The sequence below is a fragment of the Canis lupus genome, chromosome 31 (genome assembly GCF_011100685.1).
Source record: "Canis lupus familiaris isolate Mischka breed German Shepherd chromosome 31, alternate assembly UU_Cfam_GSD_1.0, whole genome shotgun sequence".
NCBI classification, from domain to species: Eukaryota; Metazoa; Chordata; class Mammalia; order Carnivora; family Canidae; genus Canis; species Canis lupus.
Genome location: NC_049252.1, coordinates 32322816 through 32344392, shown reverse-complemented (window position 1 = coordinate 32344392; position 21577 = coordinate 32322816). Strand labels below are relative to the sequence as shown.

The following is a 21577-nucleotide window of genomic DNA, read 5'->3' as shown; positions in this document are numbered from 1 at the left end:
ACGTGGATGGAACTAGAGGGTATTATGCTGAGTGAAATAAGTCAGGCAGAGAAAGACAAATACCATATGATTTCATCCATATGTGGAATTTAAGAAATAAAACAGATGAATAAGGGAAAAGGAAGGAAAAAAAAAAGAGAAGGAAGCAAACCATAAGAGCCTCTTAACTACAGAGAACTGAGGGTTGATGGAGGGAGGTGGGCAGGAGATGGGCTTTAAAAAAAAATACCATCAGGCAATTTTTAAGAGGCGTGGTCTGCAACTAGCACTTCAGGAATTTAGCACATAAGCAGGTGGTTAGACTGAAACTCAGAATGTTTCTTTTCCTTCTTTATGAAGCTAAACACTTGACACCATATTAAGAATTTGGTTCATTTGGTACGAGTTAGTGCTGCTGGCTAAGCACCTCACCTTGGATGGCTTCCCAGGTACGCCCAGCAGCTTGCAGCGAGTGCCCCACAAACAGCTTCCACAGCACCCCCCTGCCCTGGGTGGCTCACGGTGGAGTGCCAGCAGCGGGGGGCCTGTCAGTCACCTTCCCTCAAGCAGTGCCTTGGAAAGAGAGCTGCCAGCCAGGCTCCTCCTCTTGCGGAGCTTCTGCAGCGCCTTTTGGGGCAGCCACTAGGGTTCTGAGAGCTCTCCCTTAATTTTTTTTAATAAATTATTTTTTATTGGTGTTCAATTTGCCAACATACAGAATAACACCCAGTGCTCATCCCGTCAAGTGTCCCCCTCAGTGCCCGTCACCCATTCACCCCCACCCCCCGCCCTCCTCCCCTTCCATCACCCCTAGTTCGTTTCCCAGAGTTAGGAGTCTTTATGTTCTGTCTCCCTTTCTGATATTTCCCACACACTTCTTCTCCCTTCCCTTATATTCCCTTTCACTATTATTTATATTCCCCACATCATGAATGAGAACATATAATGTTTGTCCTTCTCCGATTGACTTACTTCACTCTGCATAATACCCTCCAGTTCCATCCACGTTGAAGCAAATGGTGGGTATTTGTCATTTCTAATGGCTGAGGAATATTCCATTGTATACATAAACCACATCTTCTTTATCCATTCATCTTTCGAAGGACACCGAGGCTCCTTCCACAGTTTGGCTATTGTGGACATTGCTGCTATAAACATCGGGGTGCAGGTGTCCCGGCGTTTCACTGCATCTGAATCTTTGGGGTAAACCCCCAACTTCCCACAGCAGAGGGTGGATCTCAAGCAAGTCCAACTGGTGAAGCACCTCAACAAACTCGTTTTTAACGCAGTGAGTCACGCCCACACCCTCTTCAGGTCTGGAGGTGAGCTCTGGGAAGGGCTATTTCTCAGTCTGGGGTGTGGAGACTGCTGCCTATATCCTGTATTATACTCCTTAGGATTCTCGAATTAGCCAACTCTCCATTCCTCCAGTTAGTACTTCTTTATGCTGAAGTTTCCCTGTGTAAACTGCTGTGTGGTTTCTTTCTTCTGATTGGACCTTGACTACACATGGCCAAGAAAATAAATCTGCAGCACACATTGGCCATCTTTCATGGAAAAGGAAGGATGACTGAGAAGGTGATGCCAGGAGCCCAGAGGAATCAGCAGCCATGGGGATGGCCACCAAGGATCCCCAAGGCCTGGTTCTTGTGAGGCTCTGTAGTGCCCTCCCACCTGCATAGGACTGACTGGTGGACCGGGAAGCTATTGTAGGCATGTCAGACTGCTCTTCCTCTGGCCAAAGTGAGGTGCTATGTCAAGAGGCTACTGTAGCAGCCTTCTGGCAGGGTCCGCATGGGGAGGAGCTGAGGTTCCTGCCCAAATTCAGTGACGGGCAGAGGCTGCCAGCCAAGAGCCTATAAGGAAGATCCCCTGGCAGGGACCCTCCAGGCCCAGTAAACCTTCAAATGACTGTAGATTCCATTTGAGTGACCTCAAGCCAGAGCCATCCAGTAGAGCTGCTCCCAAACTCCTGGCCCAAGGAAACTAAGAATAAAAAGTTATTAGTATTTTAAAGCTACTAGTTGGGGGGGGGTGTAATTTGTTATATAGCATTCAAGAACAAATACACATGGTCTTAAAGTGTCTCCAACAAAATGCCTATTACTTACAAAGGGAAAATTACTAACTTTACTAGGGAGCAAACTGAAAAATACCACTTCAGCAAAGTGACCAAAGTTCATTATCACCAGTACGGGAGATATCACGACAGCACATGCCTCCTGATATGAGGTAGGAGCATAGCACAGTCACTTCCTGGTATTCCTGCCAAAAATGTGTGGTCTTAATCACAAAAACATCACACAAACCACAACTGAGGGACATTCTATGAAAGAACTAAGCAGAACTCAAAAATGCCAAGGTCATGGGGGATAAAATGACCAAGGAAATGTCTCAGGAAGAAGCTAGAGACACAAGTCATTACAGCATGTGGCCCTGGATGGGACCCAGTCCAGAGACCTGGTGAAGTGAAGAGGTCTCTAGATTAGTAAAGCACAGTGTCAGCTAGTTCCCCGCTTTCATGATTGTATCAATGGCTACGTAACATGTTCAATGTAGAGGACACTGGATGAAAAGTATCTGGGAACTCACCGTCCTACTTTTGAAACTTTTTAAAAATCCTGAAATTAGGACACCTGGGTGGCTCAGTGGTTGAGGGTCTGCCTTTGGCTCAGGGCATGACCCTGGGGGTCTTAGGATTGAGTCCTGCATCGGGGTCCCTGCAGGGAGCCTGCTTCTCCCTCTGCCTGTGTCTCTGCTTCTATGTGTCTCATGAATAAATAAATAAAAATATTTTTTAAAAATCCTGAAATTGGTGGTGCAGCAGTTGGTGGTGCAGCAGTTTAAGCACGACCTGCAGCCTAGGATGTGATCCTGGAGTCCCGGGATCAAGTCCCATGTTGGGCTCCCTGCATGGAGCCTGCTTCTCCCTCTGCCTGTGTCTCTGCCTCTCTCTCTCTCTCCCTCTGTGTGTCTCTCATCAATAAATAAAAAAAAAAATCTTTAAAAAATAAAAAATAAAAAAATTCTGAAATTATTTAAGAATTAAAAGTTAGGGATCCCTGGGTGGCGCAGCGGTTTGGCGCCTGCCTTTGGCCCAGGGCGCGATCCTGGAGACCCGGGATCGAATCCCACGTCGGGCTCCCGGTGCATGGAGCCTGCTTCTCGCTCTGCTTCTCTCTCTCTCTCTCTCTCTGTGACTCTCATGAATAAATAAATAAAATCTTAAAAAAAAAAAAAAAGAGTCAGATGCTCAACCAACTGTGCCACCCAGGTGCGCCAAGGATAATTTTAATTTGGGGGGGGGGGACATCTCACTGAATTGAGGTTCAAAGCTAGAGTTGCCTATCATCAAAATCAGTTGCCCACGTTTCTGATAATGCTGATCTATAATAAGATTTTACAGATTTCATCTTTGAAAAAGTCTTCACATGGACAGATTCTTCACAAGGCTGGTATCAGGCTCTAAGCACAGGATTGTCAGACGGGCGTACTTACCACTCGAAAGGCATTTATGGAGTCCTATTAGACTTTTCTCTTGAGGTTTGCCTTGTGGCAGCTTAATCGCTTCAACTGAGGGTTCGATGGAAGCTCCCTCAACCGAAGCTGGATGGATTTTGCAATATGGAGATTTCTTTGGGGTTTGCATTTAGGTCTATAGAACACCGCCTGAACTGCAGTTTGAGCTCAGATACTACATCTGCTGCACACACGGGTGGGAATGGAACTCTCGCTTCTTGTGTTAACTTATGACAACACAGGAAGTGTGATGATGCAGTCTGAAGTTAGTTGTGGGGATGGGGACGCCCGGGTGGCTCAGTGGCTGAGCGTCTGCCTTCAGCTCAGGTCGTGATCCCGGGGTCCTGGGATCGAGTCCTGCATCGGGTTCCCCTCAGGGAGCCTGCATCTCCCTCTGCCTGTGTCTCTCATGAATAAGTAAATAAAGTATTTTTTAAAAAAAAAAGTTGTGATTCCAACATTAGTTCATGTTTATAGTCATACCATGGTATGACTTCCACGTATAAACATTATTATGCCTTGTGATTTTAGACAGAATTCATGAAGAAATCAAGACTGCAGCCAAAGCTAATTTCCAGGGCTCTTTGGAGTTTCATAACTGTAGTTGAGAGCAGTCCTTCTCATTCAGAAAAAGTTCAGTCTCGGTCCTAAGCTCAAAAATTGCAATAAAACTTCACCACGAACTGAGCTGCTGTGTGATAGACCATGGCAGGATATTCAGCGACTATCGCTAATAAAAACTCATGGAGGGGATCCCTGGGTGGTTCAGCGGTTTAGAGCCTGCCTTTGGCCCAGGGTGTGATCCTGGAGGCCGGGGATCGAGTCCCACATCGGGCTTCCTGCATGGAGCCTGCTTCTCCCCCTGCCTGTGTCTCTGGCCCTCTGTCTCTCTGTGTCTCTTGTGAATAAATAAATAAATATTTAAAAAATAAAAAAATAAAAACTCACGGAACTGCTGACAGTTCAGTCCCCAAGAGTGAACAAAGTTTACTGTTGACAATACTGGTTCAGTAATGCAATTCAAATGTTCTTCAAAAAACGCCTGTTGATTGAAACAACATGTCAACATATTGCAAGCATAGGTTCTAACACCTGGTATTATCACAGGTTCTGTGAGTTTGTCCTAGTCAAGCCTTTTCAATTCCACACATATTTTTTCTGCCACCAATTGGAACACATCTTAGCAGATTCCACTTCAGGTTGGACTGAATCCATTTTCTCCACTTTGAAAACCTTCCTGCCTGTAGTTGTTTGCACACAGACTGTTGACAGAGCTGAATTTTTCAGTGACTCCTAGCCTGGCACAGGCTCATCACATGTCTGAGCTCTGTCGGTAACACAGGTCACAACTCTTGCAACAAGAGTCAGGGACAACCACTCAGAATCACTTGCTTGGTTTTTTTTTTATTTATTATTTATTTATTTATTTATTTATTTATTTATTTATTTAATTTTTTGCTGATTTTTTTTTGCTTGGTTTTTTAATGGACACTTGGTGTTGTTCATAATACGCTCAACACTTTGAGCAGCTGCTGTCGGGGAGAGGCTAACAGCCCTAAACAAACGGACTTCCTCTGGGCACGTTTCTTCAACCGCTGCATCGCGTGTGATTTCATGAACTTACCACAGGTCAGTGGTTCCCCTGCTCTGCTAACAAATGAGCCCATCAGAAACATGCTTTGCTTGTAGCATCATTTTCCTTTATTTGTGTGAAGAAATTCCGGGATGAGATACTCAATTTTAAATTTTCTAATCTTTCTGGCCGTCGCATTGCGTTCTTGTTAGAAACATTCTGGTGCGTGTTTAGATGGATGATGCCAACATCCATGGTTCTCCGTGACAGCTACTACATCAGTGCACGTTGCCTCCCAACTCGGTAACAACACAATCCACCCTCCACCAGCCCTGAGAAGCATGGCGAGAGCACCACCACCTCTCCTCCCTCCTTGTGTTGACGTCATGGGTATACGCCAGGTGGTAAGGAATACAGCGAGGAGGCGCAGTCATACATGTGGCGCTCGGAATGCTGCTGAGCTAGGATCGTGTCACACCAGCCGTCTGTGTCCACCAGGTGCCACACAGCTCTCTGGGGCAACTACTCAACACTGCCATCGTACCCTAAAAGCAACCACAGAGCAATGTGCAAATTTTTAAAAATGTGGTGGTATTCCAGTACATACTTCACTCAGAGATCCTGAAATTTAAATTTCGTGTAATTTTCACATCATGAAATATCACGTTTGATGTTTTTCCACCATTTTTATTTATTTATTTTAGAGAGGGCGAGGGGTAGAGGGGCAGAGGGGAAGGGAGAGAGTCTTAAGCAGGCTCCACGCCCAATGCAGAGATGGGCACAGGGCTCCATCTCACATCTCGCGACCCTGAGATCATGACCCGAGCCAAAATCAAGAGTCAGACACCTAACCGACTGAGCCACCCAAGTGCCCCATGACATTTGCCCCAATCATTTGAAGTGTACAAGTCGTTCTTACCTGGATGGGCCACACACACATGCACACGCACATGCACACACACACACACACACACACACGAGTGGCCGTGATGTACTGATACTTCACCTACGACAATGGACAGGATGCAGGGGCCAGTCAGCCCTTCCTTTCGAAGCTCTCCTTGCACCACTGTGCAAGATGGGCCCAGGTTTGCTGCTGGTCAGCAGCTGGGAAATCCAGGTAACGGCTGCATGGGAGCAAGGGAGACGAGCGAAGCCTCCCTGGCAATCAGCAGAACACGATGCCTCCGTTTTCTCTTCCGGCCCATCCCTATTTTGACCTTTGTGCGGAGTCTAGAGGGCCTCCCGACCTCTTGGTCCAGGGCTATGGCCCCGGGGCCCTCCCTCACATGGAAAGGGTCTAAACTACAGTGTGTCTGGCATTGAGGGGACAGTGGGGGAAGAAATGTCACATGGGCCAATCCGATCCTGCCCAGCCTGGCATCACAGCACCCCTGGAGCTGCTGCCGGGATAGGAATCCTTGAACCCTGGAAACTGGAAGGGATGAAAATGACCTAGGGCAAAGGGCAGGGGTAAAGGCCGAGGAAGAGGAAGCAGCACAACCTCCGCTAGAGGTTTCAGTTTCCTGGAAGCGGTTTTTAGCTGCCCAATTAAATGAAAAAAAAAAAAAAAAAGAAAAAAGAAAACCGAAGCTACATCTGTTCATTTCCAAATTCGTGAAAACCCTGTCAAAGCAAGCCCTTGGCAGGCACGGCGGTTCACCAGGACAGCGCAGTCCTCCTTGAACAACTAGGCCGACCTGAGCCCCCACCCTGAGGATCTGTGTTGACGGCGATTACCTTCGGCTCCCCCGGAGCTCCTCCGCCCCTGGGTCCATCTCAGCCCTCGGTCCAGGCTGTCCTCGCCTGTCGGGCTTTCTGCAGCGTCGGGCGTGGCGGGGACCAGCGCCTCGCGAGCTCCATCCCGCGGGCGCCCCGGCCGGGCTTTAAGGTGCAGATTGCGAGGCCCGCGTTGCCAGTCCCAGGCCCAGGCCGCCCGGAGTGACCCTCCGCATCCCGGAGACACCCCGGGGGCGGGGGGGGGGGCAGACGGGCCGGCTCTGCTCTTCTCCCCGTCACTGCTGAGAAGCACCCGGCCGGCCTTCACCCCGGCGCCCCGGCCCGTGCCGCCCCCCCCGCCCCCCCCCCCCCCCGGGCTCAGCCGCAGCAGCGCTCCCTCCGTCCGCACCTGCAGGGTCGCCCCCCCCCCCCCCCCCCCGCCATCCGTCCCGGAGCTCGGCCAGCCCCGCTTCCTACAGGGGTGGCCCCGCCGCTTACAGCCTCCTCCAGGCAGGCCTCCTGGCTTCCCGCCGCCCCCGCGGGGCTCCCGAGGTTCCCTCCGCCGCTGGGGGACGCCCCCCCCCCCCGCCCCAGGGGCCGGCCGCGGGCTCACCCTCGGGGACCGAGACGCGGCGCCCCGGCCCGACCGCCCGCCCCGCTCACCGAGGGGCTCCTCGATTCCAAATTCCGTGTCCGGGACGAACCGCTCCTTCGGCTTTGGGGCCCTTCCGCAGGGGGCTGGGGCGCCGCTCAGGGCCACGGTCCGGACCCACCTGGGCCCGAGCCCCCGGGGCAGGGCAGAGCCGAGCGCGCGCGGCCGGGGCGGGGGGGGGGAGGGGCCGGGGGGGCGCCCGCGGGGCCAGGCCTGGGGGCGGGGCGGGCGACGAGCGGGCGGAGGCCGGGCCCCGAGGTCACGGCGGCGGGCACCTCGCGCAGGGATTTGGTCTAGGTCCGGGGATCGAGGGCCTCCCCCGCCGCCCCCGCGGCCCCGCGCTCTCCTGCCGCAGCAGCGCAGTGAATGAAGGAAAAAGCAAAACACGAATACAATTTTTTTTTCAAAAGGGCAGGCGCGGTTTGGCGCCGGCCGCCGGCCCAGGGCGCGACCCTGGAGACCCGGGATCGAGTCCCGCATCAGGCTTCCTGCGTGGAGCCTGCTTCTCCCTCTGCCTGGGTCTCTGCCTCTCTCTCTCATGAATAATACATAAAATCTTTAAAAAAAAAAAAAAAAAAGCGAAACACGGCAGCAGCTCGCCCCTTAATGCTTTCAAAACGAGGGTTATAACCAATTACGTTCTGGAAGCTTCCCCCAAAACTATCAGTTCATGAACTGGGGAGCTGCCCATTTACTTCTCCTCCTTCCTCCCCGATGCGAGTCACAACTCGGAAGGGCAAAAACACAACAGATGCGCCGTGGGTGGCAAGACCCAGGTCCACCCAGGGCCTTCCCAGTTACTCCTCCTGGGCCGCCCGGCAGCTGGAGACGAAACCTCCACTGGAAAATCGTCCTTTGTAAAACATGTAAGTATCACACGTGCTATCAAAGCAAACTAGACCACAGACCTCAAAATTCTAACACAGATGTTAAGTGGCAAAATCAAGTAGTAACGTGAACGTCCCGCTACAGACTCCAGAAGTAAAAATGCACTAAAAAAAAAAAAAAAAAAAAAAAAAAAAAATTTCATCCCATTTAATCATGCACAGAAAACGCAACTCACCTGGTTTCCCCGTGGTGTTTGCCGGATTCACATAGAAAAAGTGGGTTCATTCATGGCGCAGACTCAAGGTCTACGTGGAGCTACAAGTCGTGTGTATGGGGCGCCTCCCGCAGTGGCCCAAGATCCTCCCGCCGTCCAGCCCGCTGCAGCCTGCACACAGACCCACCCAGTGGACACTAGCTACTCCCGGGAAAGGGACTTGTCCAGGCGAAGAGTAGGGACTGGACCCCGATTCCAGAGCCGAAAACCATCCGGACTGCAGCGTGGGGCCTTCCCAAACGTTTGCTTGACCGAGGCCGCGGGGACTCCTCCTCCGTCCCAGACACTTGAGGCTGAGGTACTACGGACCAGGTCCCAGGCCCGCTGCTGGGAAACTTACCAGGGGTCATTCTCATGGGACCTCTGAGAGGATGTCACATAGGCCCACTTCCAAAAGGGAAGATGACAGGATACCGATTGTAGAAGTTTTATATGCTTGTATCTGGTATTTTCTGCCTCTCTTGGGGGCTTTTTTTTTTTTTTTTATAACATCCTATGATGCAGAAGTTGTGAATTTTAATTATGTATTTTATACCTTGTTCAATTATATACATAACTCAATGTATAAAAACGTCAATAATAAAACCGCTTAAAAATGCTCCTTCAGTCAGACTTGTTAGAGGAGCCCCACGCATCTCCCGGCCCTGAGTCACACCTGGCTACAGGTACAGAAATCACCAGTAAAGCTTCTTTAAAACCGGATGCCAGGCCCCAACCCCATTTCCTCCACCCTCCACCAGCAAGTCTGCCATTATTTTACTTCTCTGCTTAAAAAATGCCTTTTATTAGCCAAGACGATCCCCGCTCTGGCACCCCGCTCCTTCGGAACCCAGGTGAGCCTGGACCACGGCTCCTGGTGAAAGCAAAGGGAAGCCAGTGTAAGGCTCGTCTGGGCCTTCGCGCTGCCCCGAGGCAGGGTTCCCAGGTTCTACTGCGGAAGGCAGGGGATTCACAACAGGCCAAAGCTGAAATTCTCGCATGTTCAGCGTCACCATCCCCCCCAACTCTTAAATAGGACATATCCTCAAGGTGAGCAACCATGAAAAACAAGGCCTGTCCGGGTAAAGAGGCCACGTACTGAAACCTGTGGCGTCCAGGTACTATCTGAAATATAGGAAAATAAGAAATACAAGAATATAAGAGCGTTTTCTGAAAACTTCGGAAAGCCCACATGGCCTAAGACCTGCATTGGTATTTGTTTTCCCAACTGCAAGAAATTGAGGATTTTTGCTCTCAAACAAAACAAAACAAAACACCACAAAACCTGTTACCATACTAATACAGGTCTGTCTTTTGTAAAAACAAAGGCAAACTTTTGGAAAGCAGGGGATACTTGTCCCTGGTTATCATATGTGCGTAAATCTGAATGTTTTAGTTGGGGAAATAGCTTTTTGACAAGATTTACGGTAAGAAATTGGGGAAAAAATTAACGATGACAAATACCTTGTACTCTCCAAAAGTTAAGCAAGAGAACCCTGGTTCTCTCTCCCTACTCACCTCAAGTATCTAAAATCCAGGGCCATGGGGGTCCACACACCAGACCCACACACCGACCGATGGGTCCACTTACCTTACTCAGTGAGTCCTGTACAAACAACACCTCGGGCTTTGAACGCTAGGTTTAAATATGTAAAAACCACGAGTACAGGGTGAAAGGCCAGGTGAACCCCACCAAGATGCTGTCATGCATTATGAGGGACAACAAATAGCTATTCTCCCAGGCTTTTTTTGTTCTAAAAGCGACTTCATGTCACTTAAGTCTAGGGAAGGAGATCCAAGACAACAATGAGAACGTCTACTGTATGCCCTCGAACCCAAAAGGCTGTCCAGGCCAGGCCACCAGCTGTCCCAGGGAGGGATCTAAGACATTGGATTCAGTCTCAGTCGGTGTCCTCCCCAGCCCCTACCCCGCTGCCATCATCTTAAAATTTCAAATGGTCTTTGCATGTGGCACTAAGGCCAATCTCTGTATCTGGAACAACTTGGTCTGTCAGTTGTGGTCACCACTACAAAAATGAACATAAAAATGTATACTGAGGGCAGCCCGGGTGGCTCAGCAGTTTAGCGCCGCCTTCAGTCCAGGGCGTGATCCTGGAGTCCCGGGATCGAGTCCCACGTCAGGCTCCCTGCATGGAGCCTGCTTCTCCCTCTGCCTGTGTCCCTGCCTCTCTCTCTCTCTTATGAATAAATAAATCTTAAAAAAAAAAAAAAAGTATACTGAGCTTGTATCCTGAGAGCGAACACAGTAAAGGCCAAACAGAAACTGGGGTACCTAGAAGAAATTTGGCATTTGCTAGCTTGTCTTTGTATTTCATGTACTTGACGGTAAGCTTAACAGCACAGGAGCTGGAAAGGAGGGTACCGTGACAAATGCAACAGGCATTCTGAGGGCCTTCTAGAGTGACTGCGGCCTTAGTGATTTTTCACAGATCGTTCTAACGCTCATTAAGTAAAAATAAGCCTAGGATTTCTGAAGTCTGATACCATCCAAAATGTGCCACTTCCCTAAGGAAAATGCTCAGACTCTATGAAAAAAACTAAAGCAAGTTTTTCTTTCTTGTATGTTGAGTCTAACTCTGTATGGCCAACCTGCATGCTACAGAACCACATTTAACTTTTTAAGTTTTTGGCCTTCTTGATATAGGCCTACCTTACTATATACTTACAGATTAGTTCATGAAAAAGAGAAGGCTTTAGGTCAGACATGAATGCACTGTGGCAAGAGTTACAGACTCTGCCTGAGAAAGTCCCCGATTTACCCCTGGAAGAGGAGGAGGGATGAGATGACATGTATTTCCTCTTGCTTACCAGCAGGCCAGAGCCTCGTAGAGGAATCACTGAACCCTCACAGCCATTCTAAACACTACAAACTATTAGCCCTGAGTCTTAGAGGGAAACTGAATATAGTTAATCATTCATAAGAGAGACTCTGTCTTAAAAATCAAAGGGATCAAAATCAAAACCTCCAATTTTTCTATCCCGAGATCTGGGACGCTGCTGAGGTCAACGTCAATACCATTTTCCTTTTCATACATTTGACCAAACTTACGCTCAATATACCTACCAGACCATTACCTGGACCAGGTTAATTGCATAGGAAGATTTTTACTATATTTACATTTTTCTTAATTTTAAAAAAGCATAGTAAAGAGTCTGAGGACAAATTATTCAACTGTTTATCATACATAAGACCGCATGACTATGATACAAAGGGGGGTTCTTTTTCATTTAACGTTACAATATACACAGCAAGTCCGGACCAGATCTTACAATCTGCACACAGGTATTTAACCTTTTCCATGCTGTTTATGTTTTACAATGCACAGAAGTCCTGTAACCAAACCGTGTAGTAAAGCACACAAAACTGGACTGTAACCTCACACCGTATGCAGAAGCACTGGACTTTATGACTTCCTTTATGTAAATAGCGGTTCAGAAACTGCTTTTGTTTTTTTTTTTTGGTGCTTGCTAAGATGTGGCAACCAGCACAGAAAAAAATGACCTGACCCATATAATATCTTCCCCTTACATTCCTAAACAGCAGTAACTACTGATTTCTTTTGATATTGCTCTACTCAAGATGATATCCTTTTATTCACTGTAAACCTTTATGAACTACCAAGTTCAAAAATCATCCACAGGCTTGACATTTAATTACAAAATAAATATGGATTTCCTGATTAACAACAAAAAAATTCTGTGGATTATAAAAACGGGTATTTCCAAGTTTCCATTCACATTCACATAGTTTTAAGCCTTTCTTTTGTCACTGTTTACATATAAAAACCTGCTTTTGTTCAGAAAAAATTGACCTAGTCAGCCACATGGAATTGACCAATAAAAAGTAATGTGGTGTTCTGCTGAGTTGTTTTGAACAGGGTTATCGGCAGAGGTAGATTACTGCTTCTTTCCTAGGCTTCTTTTGATCCTGGACAGATAAATTACTTATCTTCATTCTCCCAATTCAACCGCTCAAAAGTATAACACCCTAAAATTGGTCAATTTAAAATGGGAACACAAATTTAGCAACTGCCAGACTGTGTTACATTAAGGCAGCATAATCTCAAAACTAGGCACCTGCTAAACACCAGCCTGTTCGCTTCAGGTCATGCATGAGAGTTCTGCTTTACTCGTGCTTGTATTTTGGACCTGTTGGTGCAATCAAGGTCTTGCTTTCAAGTTTACAAGTAGGTTAATCAGGAATACAAGAATCAGCTGCTGGTTCCATAGCTTCTGGATCCAGTGTCCCTTGACCTTCAGAAGCCTGAACACACTTAGGATGTAACAGATGTTGTAATCTTGAATTAGATGTCAATCTATTATGCTCAGTACACAGATTGCTGTAGATGTATTGGCTATGGATTCAACAACAGTTCCAGTTTTGTTTAAGCAATAGTACAGCCATAATTTTCAACTGACATTTAAAAATGGTCTAGTTACACCTTGTGTCAAAGTGCAGAACTGCTACATTATTGGTTACAGACATCTATGTGCTATAAAAACAGCTTTGGTACAATAAATTATCAAAAAAGAAAATAAATTTTTGTAAAATTCACAGCATAATTGTGAGGCAAAAAAGCAGTCACATAAAATTCTGCATTTTTTTAAAAATGTTCAGGATGAACAGAAGACATCTTTGTGCAGAAGAAATGGTGGAGATACCACGTGCCGAGAAAAAAAAAAAAAAAGCAAAAAAAAAAAGTAAAAAGCAGGAAGGGACACAGCTGTAGCTATTTCCATCAAAGCAAACCACTACTTCTGTGACCTTCAACCAATAAGGAAGTCAACTTTATGACACACGCAAAGTGACCTTGCAATACCTTACAATTAGTGGGTCACAAAAGTCTATTTTAAAAGAAAGGCCTCTTGAATTACCCATTCTCTGTGTTTTCAGCATTAAGGACTGTCTGCAAAAGCATGTCCAAAAGTGATTGCATCTGAAATGGTAGGCTCTTCTAATTTCGAGTCCAAATCCATAAGGCCAAAGGTTATCCCAAAGACCACCACTCAGACCTCCCCAGGACTGGCCACGACTGACCCGTTGATTGCTTCTCAGTGCACCTTGGTTAGGAGACCGGTCATGTTCCATTACTATCTTATACTGTGGCCTCTACAACAGGAGACCCACAGGATCCCATGTTAATTGCTGCTTTGCTCCTCAGTAGGTTCAGACAGGAGAGTTCTGATCCCCGCCACTTAGCATGCTTACTGTGCCTTACAAACTCCAATACAACCGTCCCTTCCACACAGCTGAAGGTGATTTTGTGTAAGCTGGAGGTCCCTCTTCCTTACAGTACTGCATTTCCGTGCCCAAGTGTGTTTAGAGGACTTAAAAACCCAAATTTCCCACCCCCCCAACCCAAAACAAAACAAACGAGAGGGGGGGAAAAAAGAAAAAGGAAAAAACAAAAAGAAAAAAACACCCTCGTGGGGCCCTTTATGCAAATTATGTGCAGTGCCTTTTTATTTTAAAATTAGTTGGCAAATGACCAAGACCAACATCTGAACATTAACTTTTGTGGAACAGAAAGACAAAAAAACCCACTATGACTGGGGTGTGGCAAGTTAAAATGGGGGAGGCAAAAAGAGGACACCTCTGCGCTATCCATGACGATGGGTTTGGACATGGCTCTTTTAAAAACTTCATTGTCCCTTTGCAATCTTTTCAAGTTAAAAAAAAAAAAAAAGTCAGCTTTGCCCTCTTGTAGCGGTTCAGTGTGTTAATCTCCTTCTGATGCAAGCAGCTTTGCACTTTGTTTTTTGGAAAAAAACACCACTTCTATAAAAACACACAAGAAACAAACTCAAGTTTCAATTTAGTCACGAGCTAGCTACAGAACTCTGTTGCACACAAACTCCTGTCATGGGGGACTCTTCTCTATCAGCCCCTTGCCTCATTGTCAGATGTCCTTCAGTCATGTAATGTGTAGGACCTGTATTAGCAGAAAATTGGTATGTTGGATGTCCAGCTATGCCAGTCTCTTGGCGGGGATTGGAGTAGACGGTTAAATTAACGTCCATAGCTCCATTCTGTCCAAAGTCCAAGGTATTAGCAGCCACTGGGCGATTCTGGTAGGCTTGATTGCCTTGATTACCAGTAGAGGAGGAAGATGTAGAGGAAGAAGTAGTTGAGGAAGACAGGGATGTCATGGAGTGGTGACTATGGCCAACCTCCATAGAATCCTGGGTAGAGGAGCTATTCGTTGGAGAATTGTAGACCCTTGGCCTGGTCCGGTTACCCAAGGCTTGTTGTCCATGGTGGTGGTGGTGGTGGTGGTGGTGGTGGTGGTGATGGGAACTGTTTCCATGGTGATGATGCAATGCATTCTGTTGAGGGGCTACATGAAAGGTGGTTTCTTGAACAGGATGAGTTTCAACAGTGACCTGTGTAGGAGCTTCCGTGCCTGACCAACCGAGGGGAGCAGGAAATTGCTGACGCACCTGTAAGAAGAGTTTTCAAGGATTTATTCCAAGCACTGTTTCCAAGCTTTTATTCATCCTCAATCAAAAGCTATGACACTAGCATTTATGGTAATTAGAGAGAGGGGATTTTGAAACTTTTAATGTGTTAGTTCTATAATGCAAAATTCCAAATATATTTGAGGAATAAAATACTGTGAAAGCTGCAATTTTTAGCAAGCTATACCCATAAATAGGCTCATATATTTCACTAACCACTTTCTTTCCTTGGGAGCTTTGTTTTATGTCAGGGATTGGCAAACTTTTTCTGGAAAGGGTCAGATAGTAAATATTCCTGACAGGTTCAAAATGAATTCTTTATTTTCCTTGTAATGCCCCTCCTCTCTCCATCTTTCCTGTTTTAGTAAGAACACCCTTTCCACCAGCTGCTCCGCAATTCCTCCTTCCAAACCATCAGCAGCTACCACTGAGTCGGCCTTCAAAACAGAGCCCCAATTTGACCTCCTCCCTCCACATACACCACCATCCCTCTTCTCCCAGGGCTCCTACCATCTATCTCTTGCCTGCATTGGTAGAGTAGCCCCCTAAATCAGCTCCCCAGCTTCCATCTTTGTGCCTTTTTCTAATCCATTCTCCATAGTGAAGAATAATCTTTTTAAAAACACAGATCCAATCACCTTCCTATTTAAAATCCTTTAACAATCTCTCCATGCTCTTTAGAAAAACAAAATAATCCAAACTTTATACAGCGATATGCCTCATCTGGCCAGTGTCCATTTCTCCAAGCTTATCCTCCTCCATCCTTCCTCTTGCTACCTAGGTTCCAATCATACCAGCCTTTCCTTCTATTCCTCTACCTGGTAGTCAATATCTTTCAAATGTCTCAGGGCATTTGTGCCTACTGTTCCTTTCTGCCTAAAGTGCTTTGATTTTTAATTTCTGCTTGGATGCTTCCTTCTCATTTCAGTTCGAGTCTTCTCTGACAACTCTGGATAATGCTGTCTCAACTCCTATGGCAAAAGCTACTAGCTGCCTATGGCTGCACTATATTTCCTAGCCTCCCCTGTACTTAGGTATGACTACGTGACTAAATTTTAGTCAGTGGAACATGAATGAAAATTTCCATGTCATTGGCAGACCTGGACTCCAAATACCTCCCACATCCTGCCTGGTGGATGCAGCAGACAAGTAGGCCCTAAGGGATGGAGGAGCCCAGGACATGGGAGAGAACCTCAACACCCACCCAGGACTGTTACATAAAAAAGAAAGAGGGGGATCCCTGGGTGGCTCAGCGGTTCAGCACCTGCCTTTGGCCCAGGGCATGAACCTGGAGTCCCGGGATCAAGTCCTGCTTCAGGCTCCCTGCATGGGGCCTGCTTCTCCCTCTGCCTCTCTTTCTCTCTCTGTGTGTGTCTATCATGAATAAATAAAATCTGGAAGGGAGGGAGGGAGGGAGGGAGGGAGGGAGGGTGTGAGGTGGCGGGGGATGGTCTTCCTCAGCTAACGTAACTCCCCACCCCCCCCCTCCCTCCCCCTTCCCTCCTGCCCTCCCCTCCCCCCTTCCCTCCCTCCCGCCTTCCTTCCTTCCTCGCTTCCCCTTCTCCTTCCTTCCTCCTTCCTTCCTCCTTCCTTCCGCTCCTCCCTCCTCCCTCCCTCCCTCCCTCCCTCCCTCCTCCCTCCCTCCCCCTCCCTCCAAAAGAAAGACTCTGTGCTCTTTAAGCTACCATATTTGGGGGATCTGTTACCCATTTGGCCTACTCAAATCATAATACATCCCACCCAACAAACAGCCATTCCATATCACATTATCCTGTCTTGTGTTGTTTTGATTCATTTTTATTGTTTTGATTCATTGTGTTTATTTACTGTGGCATATAAGCTTAAAGAAGGCAAAGCCTATGTCGTTTTTACCAGGAGCTAACATAAATCATTAAGTATTTACTCAACAGGGGTAGTCTAAGAACCAAACTTCAGGAAACATCACTGCAAACAATCCAGTAGAAAAATAGGCAGAAAGTTCTCAGAAAATACTAATGGTCCTTAAACTATGAAGCTACTCAAATTCATGTATAAAAAGAAATAAGCAAAATAAAAATATCCTCTGCCCAATACCAGTTTTCATTTCAGACTGATCAAAGGGGATCACACCAACTGTTTCTCCAAAGTCTTGTTAGTGGAAGGCTTTGCTGGCAAAACTAAATGGAGAGCAATTTGGCAGCGGCTATAAAAATCACAGTTCACATCACTCTCCGACCCGTGATTTCACATCAAGGGGTTTCTTTCTATCACAGTTACACTGCCTGTGTGTGAGTGGTATGTGTGTGGCATTCCAGCAACATCTGTAATAGTAAAAAAGACTTGAAATTAACTAACTGTCCATTAACAGGGGCCTGGGGAAATGACTTATGGAATATCTAAACAGTAGAGTACTGTATGACTGTAAAGAAGAAAGAAGAAGGGAGAAAAAGTTCTCCATGTACTGATATAGAAAGAGCTCCAAATACATATTAAAAATACATGAAAAATGTGTTAAAACAAAAACAAAATACTCAAGATGTGAACACATACATGGCATGCTACTATTTGTATATAAAGATTAAGAATATATATCTATATGCGGATATATGTAAAACAGCACAAAAAGGATACAAAAACCAGTAATATTAGATTAGAAAGTGGGTGGCCAGAGGATATGGAAGGGAAGTCTTGAATCCCCTTTTACATTTACTTATTTTTTTAACCACATATCATCTATTCAAAAATTAAATTAAAAAGGGCTTATAAGGCAATAAGGAAAAATAATGACTTCTGCTAAACACAGGTGGGAGGTACACAATCGTCTCATGTTACTCCTGGCCCAGGCTTATGTTTTTGCAGTATTTCATGTATCTGGAGGGCAGAAGAAAGGTCATTCTAAAGAATTTGGTATTTAAGTGAAGATCTGAAGTATAAATGGTAGTGACTACAGCAAAGAGAAAAGTGCGCCCCGCTGAGCACAGCACATGTGAGAAACATGGAAGAACATGGGGTCTTCCAAAAAGAAAGAAAGAAAGAAAAGAAAGAAAGAGAAAAAAAAATCCAGTAAGACCAGAGCAAATCAGGAGGAGAAAGAACACCCTGAACAGAGGCCAGACCATGGTGGTCACAGAGACGCTTATAAGTTTAAGTACAAAGGAAAACCGAACTTGGTTTAAAGCACAGAAAGGCCACATCAGACAGCTTCACTGTGTGTTCATGGGCCTGTAGAGGAGACACTGGCATTGACTGCTGAATGGAATGAAGTGCCCAAGGACCAGTTAGAATATTCTTTACAGTAAGAGAGGCTGGAGACAGCTGCAGCAATGGGGCAAAGTGAAGAGAATAAAAGCAAATTTAGGATATTTAGAATCCATACAGTTTACTATTTGATTCAACTGTGGGATAAGGGAAAGACAAGTCAAAAGTTAGCTCCTAGCCCCCAGTGTACGGCTGGAACAAACAGAGGAGTCTAGGGCCATCTCGATGAAGAACCCACAAGGGTGGCAAGGTGTGATGGGTACAAATATAGTTAACATGACGCGTCTACAGTGCCTTGCTGCAGAGACTTTCGAAGTGATGGTTAGAGTAAACAGGAATAAAGGTCCTGGGCTCAGGAGTGAGGTCTGGGTGAGAAACAAAGCTGCAGGAGTGACCTGCATCAGGATGGAACTGCAGTCAGGGCAGCTGGGTGTTTTCATCAGTCGAGTATCCGACTGTATCCGACTGTTGGTTTCCACTCTAGTCACAATCTTGGGGTCGAGGGATCAAGCCCTGTGTCAGGCTCCATGCTCCGGGCAGAGTCTGCTTGTCCCTCTCCCCATCGCTCTGCCCATCCCTTGCTCAGCACACATGTGTGTGCACTCTTTGGAATGAATAATGAATGAAGTTTAAGAAAAGAAAAAGATGGTACCGCAGTCATCAGTAAGGGTGGGCAGAAGAGAATGCAGAAGAGACAAGAAGGAAAGGCCAGAGAAGTGGGGGAATGTCAGGAGATACCCTGTCAAGGCAAAAAGGAGGAGAGCACTTCAGAGGGCAAGGAGGAGCTAACACGGTAAATGTGGGGGAGGAATAAAAAAAGGCAAGCGTCTGGATGCCCATTGGCCTCCTCAGCAGCGATCACAGCTGACGCTGCAGGAATGGCATCCTGGGCTCGTAGGCAGCCCAGCTGGAGCAGACCAAAGAGTTCCTCGGGGGTAGAACAGAGCTCCCACGACCCTGCCCCAACCGACTAGCAGAATGTAGGGCCAGATATAGGCCAGGGAAAGGTTCGGCTCCAGATGGGAGAGACTTGGGGAGGACCACATGCTGAAAGGAAGAAAAATCAAGCAGAAGAAGAGAAGCTGTAAGCTGTAGGAGCCAGAGGCTGAGCAAGTAGGAGGAGCAAACAGGAGGTCAAGGGGGGGAGGGGGGGCTGGCCTCAGCCAGGAAGGAAGACTGCTTCTGAGGAGAGAGAAGCTCAGAGAGGTGAACAAGCACACACATAGGCTGGATGAGGTGCTTCTGACTGAAGACTCTCCTCATGCAGCAAGGAGCAAGGGCAAAGAGGAGGTCAATGGTTTCTCCAAAGAGTAGAAGCAGCAACTGAAACAAAGATTAAAGAGAACGAGAAAGACAAGAGGTGATGAGGAATGGGAAGCCTGCTGGGAGGGCGCAGGGGAATACTAATTAACAATGGTACCAAGAGTGGTTTTCTCCTGCAGCATTCAGGAGCCCCAGCCACAAGAATGGGGGATGACAGTCAGCAACCTCGGTTTTACCTCACTCATCAAGTAATACACTGACTGGCCTCTCATTATAAAACACCATAATGTAATACCTAGTATCAACTCACTTATTACTTAACAGAGTATTTAATAAATATTTTTACGACCACCATCTGTTTCACCCCATTTAAAAAAAAAACAAACATTACTCAATTACAGCCTCTTCTTTAACAAATTTAGAAAACAAAGGAACAAACAAAAAACCCTCAAAAACAAAAAGACAACAACAACAAAAATAAAAATCCCAAACCCAAACCAAACCAAACCAACATGGAGGTTAAACTCAAGCCACATACTGACTCTGAATCAAGGACCATTAGTGATAAAAGATCATGGAAGCAGCCAGAGCACAGTAATCAAGATCACAAGCCAGGAAAAGTGATTTAACCCATCAAGTGCAGTTCCCAATATAAAAGGAAAACTCGAACAGTGTAAGGCTCAAAATGCTGCTGGGGAAAAACAACTGGAACAGTGGCTGGGACACACCCAAGAAATGTTAGCTATTTCTAAATAACGAAGTAGAAAATTGCACAGATATGTTTCTTTAGTCACAAACAGGTGAGAATTCCCTGTGAGGAAGCTTCCATGAGCCTCTGGGGGAAATGGCACAACCACCCACCACTGTGCTGCCTGGCCACGGCAGGGGACGGATAACAGAGGAGTGGCGAGCAAGCTCACCTGGGGGCTGTGGGTCTCACAGTCCATGGCCTGGACGGCAGCTGTGAAGTGCCCGCCGCTGTGCCGATGTTGGTGCGTTGGATCCGACCTGGCTCTCCCGCTGTTGCTCGTCCCCGACGATCCACCTTCAGGATCATAACACAGTACAACTTGTAAGTTTGAAGTTAATTATGCTCAAGTATAGATTCTAGGACTGGAACACTAAAACTGAAAGTACATCACACACAAAAAGCTCTATTAACCTGAAAGTGTATCAGAAAATTATCCCATCCTCTAAGTTCTTTCACATCAGCCACTGAGCTGATACATGATCGTTTGGTTTTGGTTGAATTAGGGGAAAATTCAAGCATATGAACAAAGTATTTCTATTTACAAAGCAATTAAAATTTTGGGTTAATCAAGAGTTTTGGTTCCCACTGCCCAGCACAATTTATTATTCATAGTTAAGTATTGGAGCTTTGGGGCAGTGAATTTTTTTACTAACTACAGAGAGTAGATTTAGGAAAAGTAATTCCTCCCTATCCCGATCAACGAATTTTTAAAAGACTTTACAATAACCGCCCCGCCCCCCTTCGTAAAGAAAACAGTCGAGACTTCCAAGCCGAACGTAGAGTTAGCAGAACTGACCTGAGCTTGAAGATGTACTCGAGGTGGTGCCCGAGGACTGTGACTGCTCCATCGCGGGGCTGGTGGACACACTATTACTTGTATTGGTGCCTTCGTCAGCTGTTTTCTTGAAAAAACTGTGCTGCAGGGCATAGTAAGGTTGAATTCGAGTTTTGGGGTCATAATCAAGCATCCTTAAAATGAGGTCTTTGAACTTCAAGTAGTCAGCTACAGTATGACCCGATTCCCCAGCACGACGCCCACCAGGTCCTCCTGTTTCTACTCCGAGAATATTATGAAGTTTACGGGTTCCTGGTGGTTTATACTCCTAAAGAGAAGAAAGATAAAAGGCTTCTCTAAATTTGATGGAATATGTAAAGGCCAACATAAACTTTAAATATGCTCAAATCTATTATATAGAGACCCTTATTTAAGAGACCGCTTTCTAATTAGATCCTCTGTATTTTCACATATTACTACTGCAAGCGCACTTGTAGTTAGAGAAATTCAAAATAATTTTGAGACCAAAAATGACTTTAAAGATGCTG

General features: G+C 46.4%; 1 protein-coding gene across 3 annotated transcripts in view; it reads right to left on the bottom strand.

The window, feature by feature from the left end:
* Window positions 1-11696: 11696 nt before the first annotated feature.
* DYRK1A (dual specificity tyrosine phosphorylation regulated kinase 1A) overlaps window positions 11697-21577 on the bottom strand; it is a 146595-nt gene continuing 136714 nt past the window's right edge. For all 3 annotated transcript variants that reach the window (XM_038581475.1, XM_038581476.1, XM_038581477.1), the window contains 3 exons: window positions 21051-21357; window positions 20424-20548; window positions 11697-14985 (listed from right to left, as the gene is read on the bottom strand). In XM_038581475.1, the coding sequence (XP_038437403.1) occupies window positions 14365-14985; window positions 20424-20548; window positions 21051-21357 (1053 nt within the window). In that variant the 3' untranslated portion in view covers window positions 11697-14364. The remainder of the gene's footprint in view (window positions 14986-20423; window positions 20549-21050; window positions 21358-21577) is intronic.